Here is a 20,229-nt window from a genome sequence, read left to right as displayed (position 1 = left end):
GTATATTAATGACCTTCCATTGACTGGAAATCCTATCCATAGCTTTGCCGATGATAGCACATTGCATTCCACTTTCCATTTTGAGAAACCTTGTCTTGCTCAATCAGCTTCAACTTCTCGAAAATTTGCTACCAATTCCTTAAATGCCGATCTTCAGGTAATTCTTCAGTGGGGCAAAGACAACTTAGTTGATTTCAACCCTTCTAAAACTCAGTCTTGTCTTATATCTCGCAAAAAGGATTCTTCTGCTCCTATGCTTATCTTTAGTGACACTCCAATTTCTAGGCAAAATGAAATATCTCTTTTGGGGATTACCCCGACTTCTAATCTCTCTTGGCACAAGCACATTACAAATATTGCTTCCTCTGCATCTAAAAAACTTGGTTTTCGCTGTCGGCGTTACTTTTCTTCCAAACACTGCTCACTCTGTATAAATCGCAAATCTGCCCTGCCATGGAATATTGTTCCCACATCTGGGGTGGTGCCCCCAAAACCTCTCTCAGGCTTCTTGATTCCATTCAGAAGAGGGCAGTTAGGTTAATTAATGATTCATCTCCAACAGAGTCTCTCCACTCGCTGTCTCATAGACGTACTGTTTCTGCTGCATGCCTCTTCTACAGATACTTCCATGGGCACTGTTCTTCTGAATTGGCTTCTATAATTCCCGCCCTCTCTTTCAAAACAGTCTGAACACGTACCGCCAACATCCATTTACTGTCCAACTTCAAACCCACAGAACCAACTTTTCATCTTCCTCATTTATTCATTCAGCTGCCGTATTCTGGAACAACCCTCCTTCATATGTATTTCCTGAAAATTACAATCTACAGAAGTTCAAGTCCAATGTCAACAAATTTCTTTCGTCTTCTCAACCTCCAACCCAAGCATGGTACTAAGTACTATAGGTTCTAATACCTCTCGTGTTTGGGGTTCACATAAAAAAAAAAAAAAAAAAAAAAAAAAAAAAAAAAAAATCTTCAAGGAACTAGCAATTCAAACTATGCAAGAACAACACAAAATTTGAAGGACAACGCAAACTATATCACCTCAGCAATCGAAACCCCCCACCCCACCCTTGAGGAACTGGGTGAGGCTGCCACCATGATTAGAAATCGCAAATGCCCAGGACTGGACATGATTGAACCAGAGATCTTGAAGAAAACCGCAGAATTTGCACCGCACTTACTACTTACTCTATACAACAGATGCCTCGAAACAGGCAAATTCCTCACGACATGGAAAACTGCAAACACCAAATTAATACTTAAAAAATCCTAACAAAAAACCAGAATGTCCAGAGTCCTAGACCTATCGCACTCAGTTGTCAGCAAACTATACGAGAGACTGCAGCACAAGCGAATCAAAAACCACTACGAGAGGGCAGACCCTCTCGTAGTGGTTACCTACGAGAGGGTCTGCAAAAACCACTACGAGAGGGCTAGCAATCAGTTCTGATTTAAGCCAGGTTCCTCCACAGTTCAGCTCTTGGAAACCTGCCTTCAGATGGCACAGGAATGCAGGAAAAAATACCTACTAGTCATTTCAATTGATTTTGCTGGGGCGTTCGACTCAGTATGGTGGCTGAGCGTCCTGGGTAGACTAAGGAAGGCTGCAGTTCCTATCAACCTATACAAGGTAATGGAGGACTACCTATCTTGCAGGAAAGTAGAAATAAACGCCAACTACTAAAAAGTCGCAATATCTGTACACAGGGGTCTGTCTTGGGGCCACTCCTGTGGAATATGGTCCTCGACGAGCTCCTGGACCTGGTCAGGGCCCAGGCCTTTGTGGAGACTATTCTTACCATTGAGGCTGACTCTAGAGCCCAACTGGAAACCACTGCCAAGCAAGCTCTACAGAAACTACAACACTGGGCTACAAGAAACCAGTTAAAAATTGCACTGAAGAAAACCACATCTATTCTGCTAAAAGGAACCCTGCAAATATGGCATACACCACAAATTAAAATAGAAGATCTATTAAAAACTCGCTAACCAAATGAAATATCTAGGGGTTATCCTTGACAGACTTATCCTTTCAACCTCACCTACAATATATAAGGATGAAGATAAGATGTTACTCGGCACTGGTGGGTGGAGGTTACAAGAAAAGACTGGGGTTTAAAAAACCAACACTAATTATAAGTCAACCTTCATCCTTGTGATAACTTATGCTGCGGAAGTGTGGTACAGCAAAACGACGCTTGCACTCAATAGGAGAACTCTAGATATGATACAAAGGAACATTTTAACAACTACATGAGCATGCAGTATAATAAGCATACCAGCGTTGCAGGTGCTTGCTGGAGCACTCCCCCTCGATTTGGTGGCTGTAAAAGCTGGCTTTCTCTACCTGCATGCTGGGGGGGGGTTGCTGCCACCTACCAGGATTTCATAATTGACCCAGCAAGTAGTACAAAAACAGAAAAAGTCCAATTACAGGCCTACCTTCTCCGGGAGTGGCAACAAAGATGGACCGATACGACAAAAGGAGAAATCACTCAAATTTCTCTCCAACCTTAGCAAAATATACCCCAAGCAACCGGCCTGGTACTTTCTGGGGATGCACTTGACTTCACTGCTTACTGGTCATGGTCCCTTTAACGAGAAGCTGCTCGGGTTCGGCCTTGTTGAAGATCCCAACTGCATGTATGGCGAGGTTGAGAACTGGAACCACCTGGTTTATGACTGTCCAGAATATGAAAATCTCAGAGGCATCCTGATCACATAGATGTTCAGAATATGAAGATCTCAGAGGCATCCTGATCACAAAGATACACTACCTTCTGAAAGGACTGGAATCCCACTTCATTGACACAGAAGAGGAATACAGAGCACTTTATCAATATGCACAGGACCTCTTTGAGAGGAGAAAACTGCTAATTAACATCAATTGTGTCTGACGAAAGACCACCAGTTAAACTGTACAAGACCATAAAATACTATCAAATGGAGTTACTACAGAGAAAAATCCTGAGACAAGAAAGTGAAAAACACAAGGATGGGGCTTACCCCACAAGAGACTGGACTGAAACCGACTTGACACTGAAGAAAAGGGACTTAATGCAGCACAGCTGCCAAATGCCATTTGGCAACTTGAAGAGGGCACCCTAGCCTCCATCTTTAATACCCCTATCCCCCTGGTGGCATGGGGGGGATGGTGTTACTGTCTCCTCCCCTTCTCACTGCTCCCACTTTCCCTTTTGGTGGGGCATGGGTATACCCTAACACTATATGCTGCCATTATGTATGTGACTTGGGGTCGCCTCCTCTCTCGACTTCACACTTTCTTTTCCCCCAGAATTCAGTCTCCCCACCCACTCTACCTGCACATATTCAAGCAAATGCCCTACATGTTGAAATTTATTTAATCATCTCCAAATTATGTCTTTTGCCCATACACTTGGCCTTTAAAAAATCTAGTGTTATTCCTCATCAAATTTACCAAAAAAAAATTTTTTTTAATTTATTTTATTTTTATTTATTTATTATTATATTATTATTTTTAAAATTTTTTTTTAAGGTACTAGCCACTGAAATCTCAGGAAATTAAGTGGCAGGACCTGCTGGAGTAAATCTTGTCTACTGGTCTACCTCCACGGGGCAAAAGTGGGGCAACGTTGGGCCTCAGCATGGGTCCAGTGGCTAAACGACCAGAAGAACAATGGTACACGATACTACACTTGTACGATGTCCATACACTTTTAAATCTCTGTCATTTCCAGCTAACTGGTACACCCACAATGAAAACAACTTGCATTTGTAAACATTGCCTCTAAAATTTTTCCAATTACTGAAGTCAGACTGACTAGTCTATATTTACCCATTTCACTCTTAGAGCCTCCTTTATGTATTGGCACTTCTCCATTCCAAAGGAATCTCTTCTGAGTTCAGTGATGCCCTCATAATTAACCTCAATGGCTCAGTGTGCTCTCTAGTTGCCTATTTAAAAATTATTGCATATTCCCATCAATTGAAGGAGCCTGACTTGCCATTAGGCTCAAGTTTTTCTAATAAACAGCCACTTGTAATTTCTAAATCACTAATTTCATATATCAGCCTCATTTGCACAGCCTGCCTTCACTATGAAGGGTGTTTCATCAGTAAATAAGCTTGGTTAGCTAAGACTCTCCCAAACCCATTACAGAAGGCTCCATTCTGAAAGAGTTATTCACATATGTGAAAAACTCTTTTGCCTGTGTTATTTGATCTCTTAGTCCAGGGGTTGGCAACCTTTTTTGTGTTAAAGAGCCATTTTTGATATAATTAAAAAAAGAGAGAGAGAGAATTCGAAATGCAACACCTCAGCTCAAGGGGGGGCCCCCCCGAGTTTTTTAAGAAATATATAGTGGGAAGGTGTTTTATTGAAAAAATATATATTTTGATATACAAAGGGTACTAGGAAAGTTTTTTGCAATATGACGCAACAATGAATCACAGGAAGCTGCTTGTTGCTGCATGTTGAGACATGTTCATACGTGCATAGTAGCCGCCGCGCCAAGTCGATAGGCTCAGTTATTCATTAGTAGTGAGAGTGTAAAGTGCTTGCGATGGCATCGTGGTCACGAAATAAGATAAGGACAGTTTTGCGGTATAATTTCGTGCGTGGTTTAACCACAGACCAGTGCTTAGAAGAAATGACTCTTGCACTAGATGATGATTGTCCACATCGTACAACGATATTCAGGTGGTATAGAGAATTCCAAAGGGGAAATTTCACTCTGGAGGATTCTGGGAGGCCGGGAAGGCCACGAACGTCAGTTACGGAGTAAAACGTTACTGCTGTGAGGAAAATGCTTGACGAAAACAGGCGAGTGACCTACCAACAGATAGAGGATACTTTGGGCCTAAATGCACCAGCAATTCGTTCGATTCTGCAGGATCATTTGCACGTGAAGAAACTTTGTTCTCTCTGGGTGCCGCATCAACTGACTGAAGAGCAGATGACACGACGTGTGACTTGGTGCCGGGAGATGTTAAAAAGTTTGATAAGGGACAATCTCGGTATGTGAACAACATCTTGACAGGTGACGAGACTTGGCTGTACTATTACGATCTGCCGACCAAGGCTCAAAACAAAGTTTGGGTCTTTGATGATGACGACACACCCGTAATTGTCAGAAAATCCCGATCTGTAAAGAAGAAAATGATAGCTGTATTTTTCAAATCGAGTGGAATTGTGGAACCTGTCGTTTTGGACACGCAGAAGACAGTCACAGCTAAGTGGTATACTGAACAATGCCTGCCTAAAGTCATTGGATCTATGAAGAACCTGCGGCCAAAGTCAAGAATGGACACCTGGTACCTCCATTACGATAATGCTCCAGGTCACCGCGCCAAAGCCTGCACCGAATATTTGACCACGACAGGACTGAAACTTCTCGAGCACCCTCCCTACAGTCCAGACCTTGCTCCCTGCGACTTTGCACTGTTCCCGCATGTGAAAATGAAGCTAAAAGGGAGGCGGTTTTCCAGTGATGAGGACCTTCTACGGGCTTGGGACAACGAGTGTGCTTTACTCCCTAGTGAAACTTGGCAGAACTGGTTTAAAGATTGGTTTCGGAGGATGGAGAGGTGTATTGAATGTAGAGGAAATTACTTTGAAAAAATTAAATAAACAAAGCTGTATTGCAAAACTTTCCTAGTACCCTTTGTATTACTTATTAATACTGGGGGGGGGAACGTAACATACATCCAGTTAGGTACGAATTAATGTGACTTACTGCTGAACTTCTTGAACAAGTCTCTCAACATCAGGTGAGTATGCCATGATTTTCATCTTTAAACCTTCTGAGAGACTCACATTGTTCAGATAATTTCTTGATTTATTTTTAATATAGTTTGTTTGAAAATATTTGCTTGCAGAAATACATCGAACCAAAAACTGAGAGAAGTCCAAACGCAAATATTTTCAAATTTATATACTTGTCTGGTAAGCTATACCATGCATCGAACACAATTTGGTCTTGCTTTGTGTAGAATTGCAAGGGCAGCCTTTTGCCTTTCCAGATCCTCAATTTCAGTTTAAAGGCATTTTAGCCTTGCACTCCACATGTCCTTGATTTTAAGTTCTCTAATTCCAGTTCAAATTATGCTTCATGTGGGCTAGAAGAGCCCAGGTTTCCGACCCATCTTAGCAAATGCTGTCTCATACTCAGTGTTTGCCGCCATAAATTTTTCTTGCTATTACAAATCAACTTGTAACTGTTGTAGACAACATGTTTCTTCAACTAATGAATGTATGAAACTTCCTGGTAATGGTTACTGTACTGAGAGCCCTATAAAGTCATATGATTTGTAAATAATGAAAAAATCTAGAATATTCTTACCTAATTTTTTTTATGAAAACTCCAAACACGAGAGGTATTAGAACCTATAGTACTTAGTGCCATGTTTGGGTTGGAGGTTGAGAAGACGAAAGAAGATATTTGTTGACATTAGACTTGAACTTCTGTAGACTGTAATTTTCAGGAAATACGTATGAAGGAAGGTTGTTCCAGAAAACAGCAGTTGAATGAATAAACGAGGAAGATGAAAAGTTGGTTCTGTGAGTTTGAAGTTGGACAGTAAATGGATGTTGGCGGCACGTGTTCGGACTGTTTTGAAAGAGAGAGAGTGGGAATAATAGAAGCCAAATCAGAAGAACAGCGCCCATGGAAGTATCTGTAGAAAACGCATGCAGCAGAAACAGTACGGCTATGAGACAGCGAGTGGAGAGACACTGTTAGAGAGGCGTCATTAACTGCACCTAATTGTACTCTTCAGAATGGAATCTAGAGCCCTAGTTGGTTTTGGGGGCATCCCCCCCCCCCAGATGTTGGAACAATATTCCATGGCAAGGCGGATTTGCGATTTGTACAGAGTGAAGAGCTGTTTGGAAGAAAAGTAACACCAGGAGCGAAAGAGAAAACCAAGTGTTTTAGATGCAGAGGAAGCAATTTGTGCCAGGAGAGATTAGAAGTCAGGGTAATACCCAAAAGAGATATATATCATTTTGTCTAGAAATTGGTGTGTCACCAAAGATAAGCATAGGAGCAGAAGAATTCTTTTTTGCCAGATATAAAACAAGACTGAGTTTTAAAAGGATTGAAATCAACTAAGTTGTCTTTGCCCCACTGGAGATCAGCATTTAAGGAATTGGTAGCGGATATTCGAGAAGTTGAAGCTGATTGAGCAGGGCAAGGTTTCTCAAAATGGAAAGTGGAATGCAATGTGCTATCATCGGCAAAACTATGGATAGGATTTCCAGTCAATGGAAGAAGGTAATTAATATACAAGAGGAAAAGAGTGGGGGAAAGAACTGAACCTTGGGGGACACCAGCATTAGTGGAAAAGTTAGAAGACAGAGCCATATACCATCACCCTCAGTGAGTAATCAGAGAGAAAACTGGATAACCAATTACAAAAAACAGTTGGCAAACCATAAGATGGAAGTTTGTTTAGGAGACCTTTGTGCCAAACATGATCGAAAGCCTTTGACATGTCAAGAGTTTGTGTTTCCCGGAACTTTTCCGTTGAATTTGTCTATAAATGGGTAACACGAGCCAGAATATCACCAGTGGATCGACACTGAAGGAATCCATACTGCCGATCATTGACCAGATGGAAGGTTTCTAGGTAGTTTAAGAGTTTGTGCTTAATTGAGTTCTCCATTACTTTAGAAAGAGTAGAAGTAATTGCAATGGGATGATAATTGGATGGGAGGGATTTGTCACCCTTTTTAGGAACTGGCTGGATATGAGCAAATTTCCAAGTGAAAAATGGTGCAAAGAACAGGAATAAGTTCAGGAGCACATGTTTTGAGAACAAGTTGAGAAATACCATAATTCGTCAAAACCTCTTGACATCCTTTTGATGGAAGACCACAGGAGCATTGAATGGAGCGTGTTGGGAATGGTTGGAGGTGTTTTACCAAGATCATTAATACGGGAGTTGGAAGAAAAATAGTATGCTAGCAGGTCAGCCTTTATCCTTGGCTGAAGTGACAACAGAACCAACTGGTTTTGACAGAGGTGGGAGCAGAGATGGGCAAAAGTTGTGGCCAATAGCTTTGTCAAGAGACCAGAATGCTAGGCTACCATTAGGGCAAGAATCAAGTTTTCTACTCTTAGCCTGTTCAAAATCTAGATTAGACTGATTAATAACTGCTTTACAATTGTTGCGAGTTTGGTGTAGGCAGAAAATGAAACTGAAGATTTGGAAACAAGCCAATTGCGATATGCAACATTCTTCTCTTGAACAGCCTTAGCACATTTAATGGAAAACCAAGGTTTATATAAAGGACGAGATTTTAAAGTGGAGTGTGGAATGAAGGATTCCATTCCTACAAGAATAATTTCACTGACACAATTTGAGCAAACATTGACATCAGAAGTTTTGAAACAGTAATCCGACCAAGGAAATGAAGAAAAAATCTCGGAGGTCATCCCATTTTGCATTCTTGTAATGCCAACCAATACAAGGTTGGAATAGCCATGAAATAAAGGCTCCATTGGAGAAGAGACAATCACCAAGTTGTGATCTGAGGTGCCCAAAGGACCACTCACTTCAACAGTGTACTTAGAAGAGTTGTTTGTGAGAAAAAGGTCAAGCGTGTTGGCTGCTTGGTTAGGATTGTCTGATATTCTTGTAGGTAAATGAACAATCTGTGCAAGGTCATTAGTAATTGCAGAAGCCTCAGCATCTCGACCAGCTGGGTCGGTGTAATTAGAAAACGGAAGCCAGCTGAAGTTGTGAACATTAAAATCACCAAGGAAAATTACCCCACTGTTAGGAAAGTTGGACTCAAGAAAGTCAGAGTTCCAAGTGATTAGTGGAGTTGGGAGAACGGTAGAGATAACAGATGAATTTTACACAATGAGGTAGAGAGATTTTAAGCCAGAGAAGACCGAAAAGAGAAGATTCCAAATTACCAAGTCTCTGACAGGGAATATCGGATCGGACATATCCACCTTTGAAGCAAAAGGAATCATACAGCAATGGGCAACTGAGATGAGCAGTATTTGAATCAACTGATAACTGAGATTCTGTCAGAAAAAATACATGGCGTTTGGCAGACTGCAAGTGGAAATGGACATCATTGAGATTAGAATTGAGACCACGTATATTTGTGAAATGAATTAGGAAGTGTTTGGGAGATTTAGATCTTTTCGCAGATACGCTTATTCTATTAGTTTGACAATTCATGGTGTATTCAATAGTAAGAAAAAGTGGGGGGGGGGACATGCTGTATGAAATAAAATTTTTGGATATGGCATACACATGGTAAGAATATACCCAGATCCTTGACATAACGTGGACTCGGCAATTCCCCCCCCCCCCATACACAGTACTCGGACTCCTTCCAGTCACTATCTGGCAGAGTAGAGGTAGCAAGATTATACACTAGCTGATCTGGAAGCCTCCTAAAGAGTTACCAATAGGTTCAGTCCGGTGTACTCCGTTCAGCGAACACCGTTTTAGAGCTGTACCTTCGAAATGTAAATAAGATTGGATCTCGCCATGATGTTCATCATAACCTCAGAAGGCATGATGCATGAAGTCATACTGCATGATGGAAGGGTTGACTGGAAATTAGCTCTGGTGACTAAACATGGGTTCCACCACTTCGAGCCTCCAATTAATAATCATCTAGTTTATTTAAATATTTTGTTCCCCATAGTGAGTTTCCTACCACTTATTTCAGTCAGTTAGGGAAAAATTTAAATCACTCATAATAAGACTGCTACCCCATCCCACCTGCATCCAGAGATACTTGTCATACTAGGTGCCTCCGTAGCCAGGTGGGTAGGAGCAGCAGTGCGTAGCACACGCTTCTTGATTAGACCGGGGTTCGAGCCCGTGACCACCAAATACGGAGGATGCAGAAAGGTCAGGGAATGACCACCGCATATCCCCGGAGTAATATGGCCTTAGTTGCTAATGCTCCTTAAAACCAAATAACAAACAACAACAACAAACTTGTCATACTGTTCCTATTTGCTGGTTTGACTACTCCCACCACACAGAATTTGTTCTGGCTTGTACTCATGTTAGAGCTATTGTGTTGTTCAAGGCACATTGCTATTGCGATAAGTTATGGAACAATCCGAAAATATTAGATTTTATTTCAAGTTTGGAAAATGTGGCTGAAATATACAAATTGGTAATACAGATGTATGGTAATGATGATCTATCTCACTCGCATGTTTTTTCATTGTTTTGCAAGGTTTTGGGATGGCTGTCAGATTTGGGCAAGCAGATCTGTACTAGTTCTGCACTGTTTGATTGAAACAAAATATGCTCATACTTGAAGCATGCAAAGAGCTCATTCAAGTTGTTTGACGATCCCCTTTGAGATCCTTGCTTCCTTTGATCGTAACAGGTGACAAGTCATGATGGTTTGAATACAAACCACAAACAGAGTCAAGTATGAAATTGATGATCGATATGTTCTCCAAGACAAAAAAAAATTTCTGTTTTCAAATATCAAAAACAAAGTGATGTTGATTATTTCTTTCTGTGGTTAAGGAATCACCACTAGGAATTTGTTCCACCAGGTAAAACAAGAATAAAGCATACTATACACAAGTTTTGAATTACTTGTTTAAAGAATTCACTTGAATAAAAGGGTCTCTTTTACATAAGAATGCTAGGCCACATGCTGTACTGATTATCAAGAAGTTTTTGGCAAAGAATGGATACAGTGGTGCTGAAAGCACCCTGAATTAACATCTCTAGACTACTTCTTATTCCCTAAAATCAAATCCATCTGAAAGAACAATTTAATGGTTTAGAATAGAGGAATTTGTGGTGGTCAGTTCAGTTGAATTTAAAAATGCTTCCAACACTCAAGTCTCATAAGTGTGTAGCTGCTCTGGACAGTTAAGCCTTTCCTTCTAATATTGGTTTTCTTTAAATTGACCTCAGCCTCCGTTCAGTTTTTGAATCTAGAACTTGAATAGAATGATAAAAAATTATGTATAATAAATAAACAAACAAGGTAGAGAATCGTAAAGTACAGTTTATAACAACAGCATAAGATTTAATTTTGGAATAAAAGTCTGGGAATGCCATTTGCACATTCCCGGAAGCACGTTATGGTTAAAGACATGTCTTTTCTTCAATTTGTAAAAGAAAAAAAAAAAAAAAAAAAATAGTTGACAGGTATAAATATTTTGGTTTATGTTCATTTCAGAAGTATATTAATGAGACTTTGCACTGCGGAAATGTTTAAAAATGTCAGCAGTGTACTTCTGAAATGCACATAAACAAATTTTATTTGAAATTAAATTAAAAACATATAGTTATGGCATGAGAGGTAATACTGCACTCGCAACTCGAAATTCACAGCTAAATGTGCATGCTGAAGAATGAACATAATTTTTTTTTTTTTCTCCCTTTCTTTCCCATTTTTAGATTAAATTGAAAATGGCAAAAAACTTTCCCATTTGGGGGGGGGGGGGGAGCTCATTTGAATCTAGAACGAGAATATGCAAAATTTTAATTTAGAAATTGTAAAAATCTATTTATTACAATGGAGGCTACTTATTACAATAATTGACAACTAACAAAGGAAACTTTCAACAATTCAGTCTAATTCTTCTCCCCTTGTTGAATTTATACTTTGTTTTTAGTGTCCCTTGATAACATAAAATTTCACCTTTGCTCATTTTGCTTTCCCCTGTACAGTACCTATTCACCAAGCTCTATCCGAACATATATAACATATTTGAAGCCGATATGGGTACCCTTTTTGCTGATATTAAAAGGTGCATTACTCATTTTTGAACAACATTCAGAAGCTTTTTATATATACAAGGTGTGGAAATGAAGTTCCTGGACTGATGCTGTTGTGGTATGTTTTGATTTTGAAAATAAGTGTAAGTGGTATGTTATAGTTCAAACTTCCTCAGCAATTGTCCAGTAGGCTGATAGGTTGCAAGTAATAACCAGTTTCATTAGTGGTGTTAAATGTCACAATGTTGCAATTTAACAAGAAACAAATATGAAATTTTACTTTAAACTGGGAAAATCTGCAACAGAAATGTTAAGTTATACCAATGTTTTGAATGGTATAAGCAGTTCAGAGATGGGTGTGAGGATTTTCAATGACTCAAGAAGTGGGCATCTGTCAACCTCTCGAAATGAGGATAGAGTTGCAAAAGTTCAGGAAATTGTGGCAAGAGATTCTTGTTTGGCCCTCAGAATGATGGCAGATGAGTTTGATATGAATAAGGAGACAATTTGTCAAATCCTGCATGAAGATTTTTGGAAAAGGAAGATCTGTGCAAAATTTGTGCTGCATAGCCCATGGATGAGTAGAAGCAAAGAAGAGTGTTATCGTGCAAAGACTTCATCCAGACTTGTCAAGATAGTCCTAATTTCCTCAACTATATTGTCACTGGAGATGAGTATTGGGGGTTTCAGTATGACCCATAGAAGAAGCATCAGACTTCAAAATCTTCACCAAGGTCCAGAAAGTTGTTTCTGGAAGTACGATGCTGATCATGTTTTTCGGCAAACGGTGTGATTCACAAGTAATTTGTACCTGGAGGGAGAGAGCCAATGCTGTGTTTGATGTACAGATGTTTTAAATACTATTGAAGCACATTTTCCAGGTGAGGCCATAATTTAAAGAGAAAGGCAGCTGGCTCTTATTATATGACAATGCCCCCACCCATTCCACACTTTTTTGAAGACATTTTTGATGAAACATGTCATTGTACAGATCAACCACTGCCCTACTCTTCCGATCTAGCACCAATGGACTTCTTCCTCTTTCCCAAAGTGAAAACTGCCCTCAAAGGACAGAGATTTCGGAATATGGAGGACAAAAGAAAAACATGACTGCTGAATTGCTTTGGATGCCTTTGCTGATCTATGAATGACCTTGGAATACATGCTTCAGGCTACTCCAGAAACAGTGAACTGATGACTCAGGGAATTGCTTGCAGCCATTTCTGTCTGGCCCGTGCAGTCCTATTGTGTAGCATTCCAACTTGATCTTGTATTTACCATTATCACAGTATATTTAGTATACTACTAATTTTAGTCACAGAAATGTCAAAATAAATGTATTCTTTAGAACACCAATGAGTTTTCCCCTTTAAAATGTCCTACTTTAAGAATTAAACTGAAATTACAGTAATATATTCACTATATGCAGGTTCTAATAAGTTCTGTCAGACAAGTTATCTCAAAGCTAGTTATTTCTTAACTGACTAATTGCTTATGTTCAAAACAACCAAAAGTAAAACATCCTTTGCATGCACATTCCAATAAAATTGCACACTACTTAAAATTTACCAGGAAAGCAAGTCACTCTTGAAGAACTAAGGAAATCTCCCTTCAGCAGCTCAAACAATTCAAAAACTAAATACTATTGAATTTAAGCTTTACCAAAAGTAAAAAAAAAATTGTATCGTGTCCTCTTTTGTGTGTTTGTTTATGCAACTGACAAAAGTGTAATTCTTCTTGGACATATTTGAATGTTGTGTATTTTTGATCCTTTGGAATTAATATCTATAAAGCTACTTAAAGATGGAACTGAAGTAAGCCCTGTAACATGTAGTTGTATATTTAATTGCTATTTTTTTTTTCCAAATTCTAAATAAAAATGTTTAGAATTTGGAAAATTTGAATGTTTAATTTTCAATGTGGAGTTAAGTGTCATTTATTGACAGTATAAATTTAAAGTGTAAATATACATATAATATAAAAATGTGTAACAAGACTGTATTAATATTTTTCATTCTGTTTTACAGGTATTCTTTCACCTAATGCGAGAAATTAGGAATCAAAAGCGAGCTTTATGTAAAACAAATAATGGGCCAAAGAAACCAGGGCGGCGGAAGAAAAAATGTATTATATTGTAAACTGCTTGACCATGTCCATGTGGATATATTTATCTGGCAGAGTCCAATACAAAGTATGGGGAATAATTTCTTATTAACAGAAGTGGTGTTTTTTTTTTTTTTTTTTTTTGTGCTGATATAGAATAAAGGGAAACTATAAACGTCCTTGATGGTTTTCTTAAAGGCATTTATTTTCAGAATATACTTTGCCGTGAACATTACACATTAAGTCTAACGGTGCTTCCCGGTTTCATTCCTAAGGTATGAATGAACTTGGCACTAAAACAATTTAGTGATACAAGAGGATTAATTAATAAATTTCATAACTGCAGTTTGTTGGAGCTGCTTATTAAAAATGAGAGGGATGGGACTGTCATTTTTGACATTCTTGGGAAATGCTTTCAGAGTGAATTTGGTTTTTAAATTGATTGATTTAAATTACATGTGTTACTATATATTGTATGCCTGCCTGCATTTTTACAGATGTAAAAATTAGTAATGACTGAATTGTCTCTTTCATAAGAATGTAGATTTTTTCCATGTTTAATGGAAATACTGGTGTGAAATATCTTAAAAGGAAACTTTTGTAAGATTTTTTTTAATGTTAAATTCAGTGAATAGTTTTATTTTATGTTGAATGTGTGTAAGTATTGTAGTGAAGTTGTGTACTTTTTACTAATCATTAAAAAAATTAATTTAATATTTAATATGTTCCTTGTATTATCTAGTTTGCATTATAAAGTCTGCGTTATAAAGAAATGTATTTTCACAATTTTTTTTCATATACATAATCCTCAGGTCAAACTCACATTGACTAATAACTCAAGAATTAATTTGAAGAAATATATACATTTTTGTTTTGTTTTTGTCTTGGAGTTACTTCTAATAGAGGCTATTTGTCTGATGAGAGTGTCTCAAAACTGCAATGGTGGTGTCTTGAGCTTTAAATAAATAGTGGGTCCACTTTTTTGATGATGCTATTTGTATTAACATGATATTAGCAATTCAGATTGACTCATGGATAACTGTCATCTCCAATGGTGACCATAAACCCAACCAAGCTTTCAATTTTTTTTTTTTTTTTTTTTTTTTACAACAGCAGATGAATCAACTGTTAACTGAAAATAATCCAGGAAAACAATGTTTCTTCTGTCAGTAAACTTTGTTTAATAATGAATGATGAAACTGGTTTTAATAAATTTTCATGTAACATTTCTTGGGGGGTGTGTGAATGGTGTTAATGGTCACATATTTTGAGCTCTGACAAAGCAAATCAGTTTTAGTATACTGGTGGTTCCTTGTCAGTTCAAACAGTCATCTCAGCTAAGTATCATGGAATTTACTAAATTTAAAGTCAACCTATAGTTTTGAATCATAATGGCAAGAATGCCATTTCAGTTGCATTTACTTCTGTAAGTATATCTTGCTGAAAATAATACTGATTTCTCCTTTCACCAAGATTTTAAGATTCGTTGCTTGCATAATTGTTGCTTGTACATTTTCAAAAAGAATGGATTGTCAAGTGTAATTTGCATTGCACTTGTTCAAAACCTATAATCTCTTGAAAGATTGTACTCTAATGGAGCATCATTATAACATCAAAACACACGAGGCTAATAATAAGGTTACTATATTTTAACTTTCAAATATTATATAACTGTTAATACGAGGGGTGTTTATTTAATTCGCAGAATGGTGCAGGATTTTATGTTTACCTTGCAAACATTCCATAACTGTGACTAGAGGCACTCTGCCTGATTGCTACTGAGCAGACTGTGTGCACATGCCAGTACTTGAGCTAGTGTTGCATGAAGAGTTTTTTTAGCCCAGTGTCATTGATGATCGTTTTTAAGCAAGTATCACAACTGACATACAGATTGAACAGTGATTTGTTATTGTGTCAGATAGGACTTTATTAAATCCATCGGAAAAAGTTAGAGATAATGACACGTATAGTATTGTGAGGGTCTTTGTGGGATGTTAAATTGCAAATGACCCAAGACCTGGTCAGCCTTCCTCCTCAACTTGCAAGATAAGCAAATTACGCTTCATGAATTAGCTGTTAGAATGCCCATTTCATATGGTAGTGCTCACAGTATTGTGAAAGATCACCTGAAAATGTGAATCTGTGCCCGCTGGATTCCACACAGTTTGACTCCAGAACAAAAACAGCAAAGAGTAGACTTGTGCAAAGAAATGCTTGGTCGTTTTGAAACACAGGGTCAAAACTTCTGAAATCAAACAGTGACTTGTGGTGAAATTTGGAATTTTCACTATGATCCCGAGACAAAACATTTGAGTGAGTGGAAGCATTGTGTTTCACCAAGATCTAAGGAATTTTGAACTTCTCGTTCAGCTCACAAACAAATGGTTCTTGTTTTTGTGTTTTTTGACATAAAAGGCATTCTTGTTACACATGTTGTGCCTCGTGGAACAACTAAGAATAAGAAAGTATGGCCTGAGGTTATCAGAGTCAAACTTCGCCTTGCCATTTTGTGAGAAATGTCAAGAACTTTCTGATATGAAGTAGTTTCTCCGTCGAGACAATGCCAGGCCCAATATGGCTAATATTGTGCAGCCAGTGATCACTGCCATAGGTGTTGAGGTTCTGTCACATCCCCCTTATTTCTTCCTGTTTCCATGCCTGAAGAAAGCTCTGAAAGGCAAGCGTTTCATGTCTGACAACGATGCTTGCAGAGCCACAATGAAAGCACTTCTCAATCTTGAAAAATGGCTTGCAAGAAGCATTTAATGTGTGGGTGAAAGTATTCAGATGATGACAATTAAGATAAGATCTTGTGCCAGTCTGCAAATTAAATAATCACCCCCTCGTATATATTGATTTTTAAAATGCAGCAAAATTACTTGCATTGTAAAAAAAGCCTAGCACGAGTGAGTTAATAGTAATCACCTGGCTTGTATCCCAAGTTTGGAACATGTCTTCACTTATTTCTAAGCGTAATCGTTATGTTCTGTATTACTGTCACACAAAGGAAATGAGCAATAATGTGCATTACTTTTTATCTGCTATCTTTTTCAAGAATATTGTCTTATCATATCAGAATTTATTACTTCAAATAATATCTTGCAAATTTTCCAACGAATGGTATATATAGAATCATTAAATGAAAGATGTACGTTTTTATTAATTTCTTCATGTTGGAAATCAAACTAGGTTGCCAATATAACTGTCACACTTGCCAAATGTAATTGTACTGCCTTTCAGACAGTTGTAGGAACAGGTAGTTCTATTAAAATTGTAGAATATGCTGAAAGGGCACCAATATCATGTTATGCTTTTGGTCAGCAAAATGATCTTGCTAGTTTGTGGTTTCAAAAAGCTTACCAGAACTTCATCTTTAATGTCATTACATTGTGTGAATACTTCCTAAAAACCATTATATTTGGTAATATAATGGTTTAGATTGTTCCTGATTTTTAGATTTGTCACTATTAAATGTTTGATCTTCACAGGTAGCACAGTGGTTATTATCACTGTCCTCCCAAAAAAATGTGCAAAGGGTCTGGATTTTCCTGTGAATGATACAAGGAACTTTGTGATGACTTCCTGTACCAGCAGTTACCCTAACATTAATATCTTTCATAATTTTTTACATCTGCTTAGAAACAAAAATTGTAAAATGACTGAATCCTAGTGAAGCAGTTGTTTGCCCATGTATATAATTGCAATGGTTTGAGAATTAGACTATTAGTAAGGTTTTGTAAACTAGTATTTGTTGCCAGCCTCTTTTATACCATCAGTTATTTTTTCCTGACTGGTTTAAAAAAAAAAAACTCATTCTGTATGTAATCTGAAATCATGATAACACATACAAAGATTTTTACATTTTTGTATTAACTGTCAGCACCATCACTAAAATATTTCATATGTTATCTTTGATTTGATATCATGGTTGCATACAAGCATGAATTCTAACAGCATCGTGACTATGCACAAATAGATGCTGAGAACAGATTACCAACTTCATCATGCTAATATACTACAAAAAGATTGACTGTCTATTGATATCCTTGAACAAGAAAAGAATCATTTTTAGAAAAGTATAATATCCATTTTCTGCCTAATTCTCATTAAACCTGCTTTCTTTCCAGGCATACTTGGAGCTCTGTTTATTGTCCATCCCTTAGGGGGTGGACAACAGACAGTCCAGGATAGCTCAAGTTCCTTTGTGGTTTCACACACACAAAAATAAATCTTTTCCCCTGTTGTTGTGTCATTTGTACTTTTATACTGGCTAGTTCAACCAACCACTCTTGAAAAGATTCTGTTATACCTCAAATGTTTAATAACTGAGCAGGATTGCTTGTGCCATTGCTCTCATCCATTCCTAAGCAAGTGTTCAAATTCTTTTGCTTTGTTTCTGAGTTCATTAAGCAAGTCAGTAGTAATATCTTCAACTTTACACATAAACGTTGCAAGAGTCAATCTCACAGTTTTGAAAACTCCACCTAAGACAAAGCTCTTTCACTGTTTTGCAAACATTTCCTTACAAATTCATCATTGAGAAATGTTTTCTAAATTATGGCATATGTGTGCCATAATTTAGGACTTGCAAGTTTAAATGTAAGAACAATTATAAAAAAATAAAAGAATTAATTTTAGCAGCGGGAAAGATAGCTGTTCCACTGCAAGCAACTAGGGCTAGGCCAGCTATTAGGATTGAAATGGAAAGACTTTTTTAACTAATTTTATTGAAGATAATATCCAATGCAGAATTAAGTTAAGTTAAATATTATAAGAGAGAGAGAGAGAGAGAGAGAGATTAGCCAATATAATAATCTGAAGAAAATTCACCTAAAAAAAAAAAAAAATGTGGAACCATTTAAAACTGGTAAGGGCTGGTTGAATAGATTTAAAATCTAGGGAGAAGCCGCAAGTGCAGATCAAGGAACCAAAACTTTCAAAAAAAGAACTTGTTAAAATCAATGAAGAGGGGTATTGTGTGTTATACTTCTCAACAAGTTTATAACATAGATGAAGCAGGACTTTTGTGGAAACGAATGCCTAAAAGAAGTTTCATATTGAAAGAAGAAAAAAACATACCAGGTTTCAAAGCGGGGAAGGATCGACTGACTTTATTGTTGGGTGGTAATGCTGCAGGGGATTTAAAATTAATACCCCTTTTAGTTTATTTGGAAGAGGGCCAAAGTTCAACCCAAAATCGACACATTTTTCATGATTAAATTCATCAATTAAATTAAATCAATTAAATTCATGATTTTAATTGGAATTTTAAGTTTAATTTTGTAAGTAGTTACCACATAATTATATACGTATGTAATGCAGAATATTTTATATGTACAAATACTTTGACCGACATTTATGCATCTTTTCACTACTGTTTATTATCGATTAGGAAATATCCTATGGCACCGACCGCAACTCACAAATACATGTTACCTTATGGGAGTGCGGCGCTCGTTTAGTGCGGATTCACTTAGCGCTGTTTTTCCGGAACGAATTATCAGCGTTAAGCGGGGGTCATAATTTTCACTTTGCCATCTGATCCCCCCCCCCCTCTGAATACAAGACATTTTCATATCTCTGGTCTGCAAGAAAATCTAAATCTAAGATGCTAATTATAATTATGACTAAAGGTTTTCTTACCTATTGTACAAATTGGAGCAGAATGATATTAAGGGTAAGTTGCTACAATGGATAAAAGGATGGTTAGGTGCGAGAAGACAGAGGGTGGTAATCAATGGGTGCTGCTCTTCTTGGACTAATGTTATTAGTGGAGTCCCACAGGGTTCGGTCCACTGTTGTTTTGTATATTTATCAATGATATTGATGAAGGTATATCAGGCTTAGCTTAATGTCGAAGTTTGCAGATGATACAAAGGTTGGCAGGGTTGTTAATGACAGTAATGGCAGTCTGCTACTGCAACGGGATCTAGATAATTTGGGCAGATGGGCTAAGAAGTGGCAACTAAAGTTTAACTTGACAAATGCAAAGTACTGCATATGGGTAGAAATAACCCCAGAGAAACGTACCAACTGTGTGGTACTACACTTAAGGTGGTAGAAAATGAAAAAGACCTGGGAGTAATTGTGCAGTCAGATATGAAGTTCTCTGAGCAATGCAGACAGGCTGCCAGGGCAGGTCATGGGGTTTTGTCAATGATATATAGGAATTTTGCTAGCAGGGAAAAGGAGGTGATTATCCCTCTGTATAAGGCAATGGTCAGGCCACACCTTGAGTACTGCGTACAGGTCTGGAGACCTCATTTTAGGAAGGATGTAGATTTACTTGAGTGGGTACAGAGAAGGGCAACAAGATTGGTGAGGGGAATGAAGGGATCCTCTTACCAAGAGAGGCTTAAGTTCTGCAAATTGCAGTGGCTGGAGACTAGGCACCTGCGCGGTGATCTGA

The 20,229-nt window shown here is 37.8% G+C and overlaps 1 protein-coding gene across 4 annotated transcripts in view; it reads left to right on the top strand.

Moving 5' to 3' along the window:
* The window catches only part of Rala (Ras-like protein A), a 287,845-nt gene extending 273,894 nt beyond the window's left edge, over positions 1–13,951 (top strand). For all 4 annotated transcript variants that reach the window (XM_090383831.1, XM_090383832.1, XM_090383830.1 and 1 more), the window contains one exon: positions 13,745–13,951. In XM_090383831.1, the coding sequence (XP_090239957.1) occupies positions 13,745–13,855 (111 nt within the window). In that variant the 3' untranslated portion in view covers positions 13,856–13,951. The remainder of the gene's footprint in view (positions 1–13,744) is intronic.
* The last annotated feature ends 6,278 nt before the right edge of the window (positions 13,952–20,229 follow it).

The sequence above is a fragment of the Mastigoproctus giganteus genome, chromosome 10 (assembly GCF_048544385.1).
Source record: "Mastigoproctus giganteus isolate SK-2022 chromosome 10, ASM4854438v1, whole genome shotgun sequence".
Classification (NCBI taxonomy): Eukaryota; Metazoa; Arthropoda; class Arachnida; order Uropygi; family Thelyphonidae; genus Mastigoproctus; species Mastigoproctus giganteus.
The sequence above is the reverse complement of the archived record's forward strand: the minus strand, read 5'-3'. Positions and strand labels throughout refer to the sequence as shown.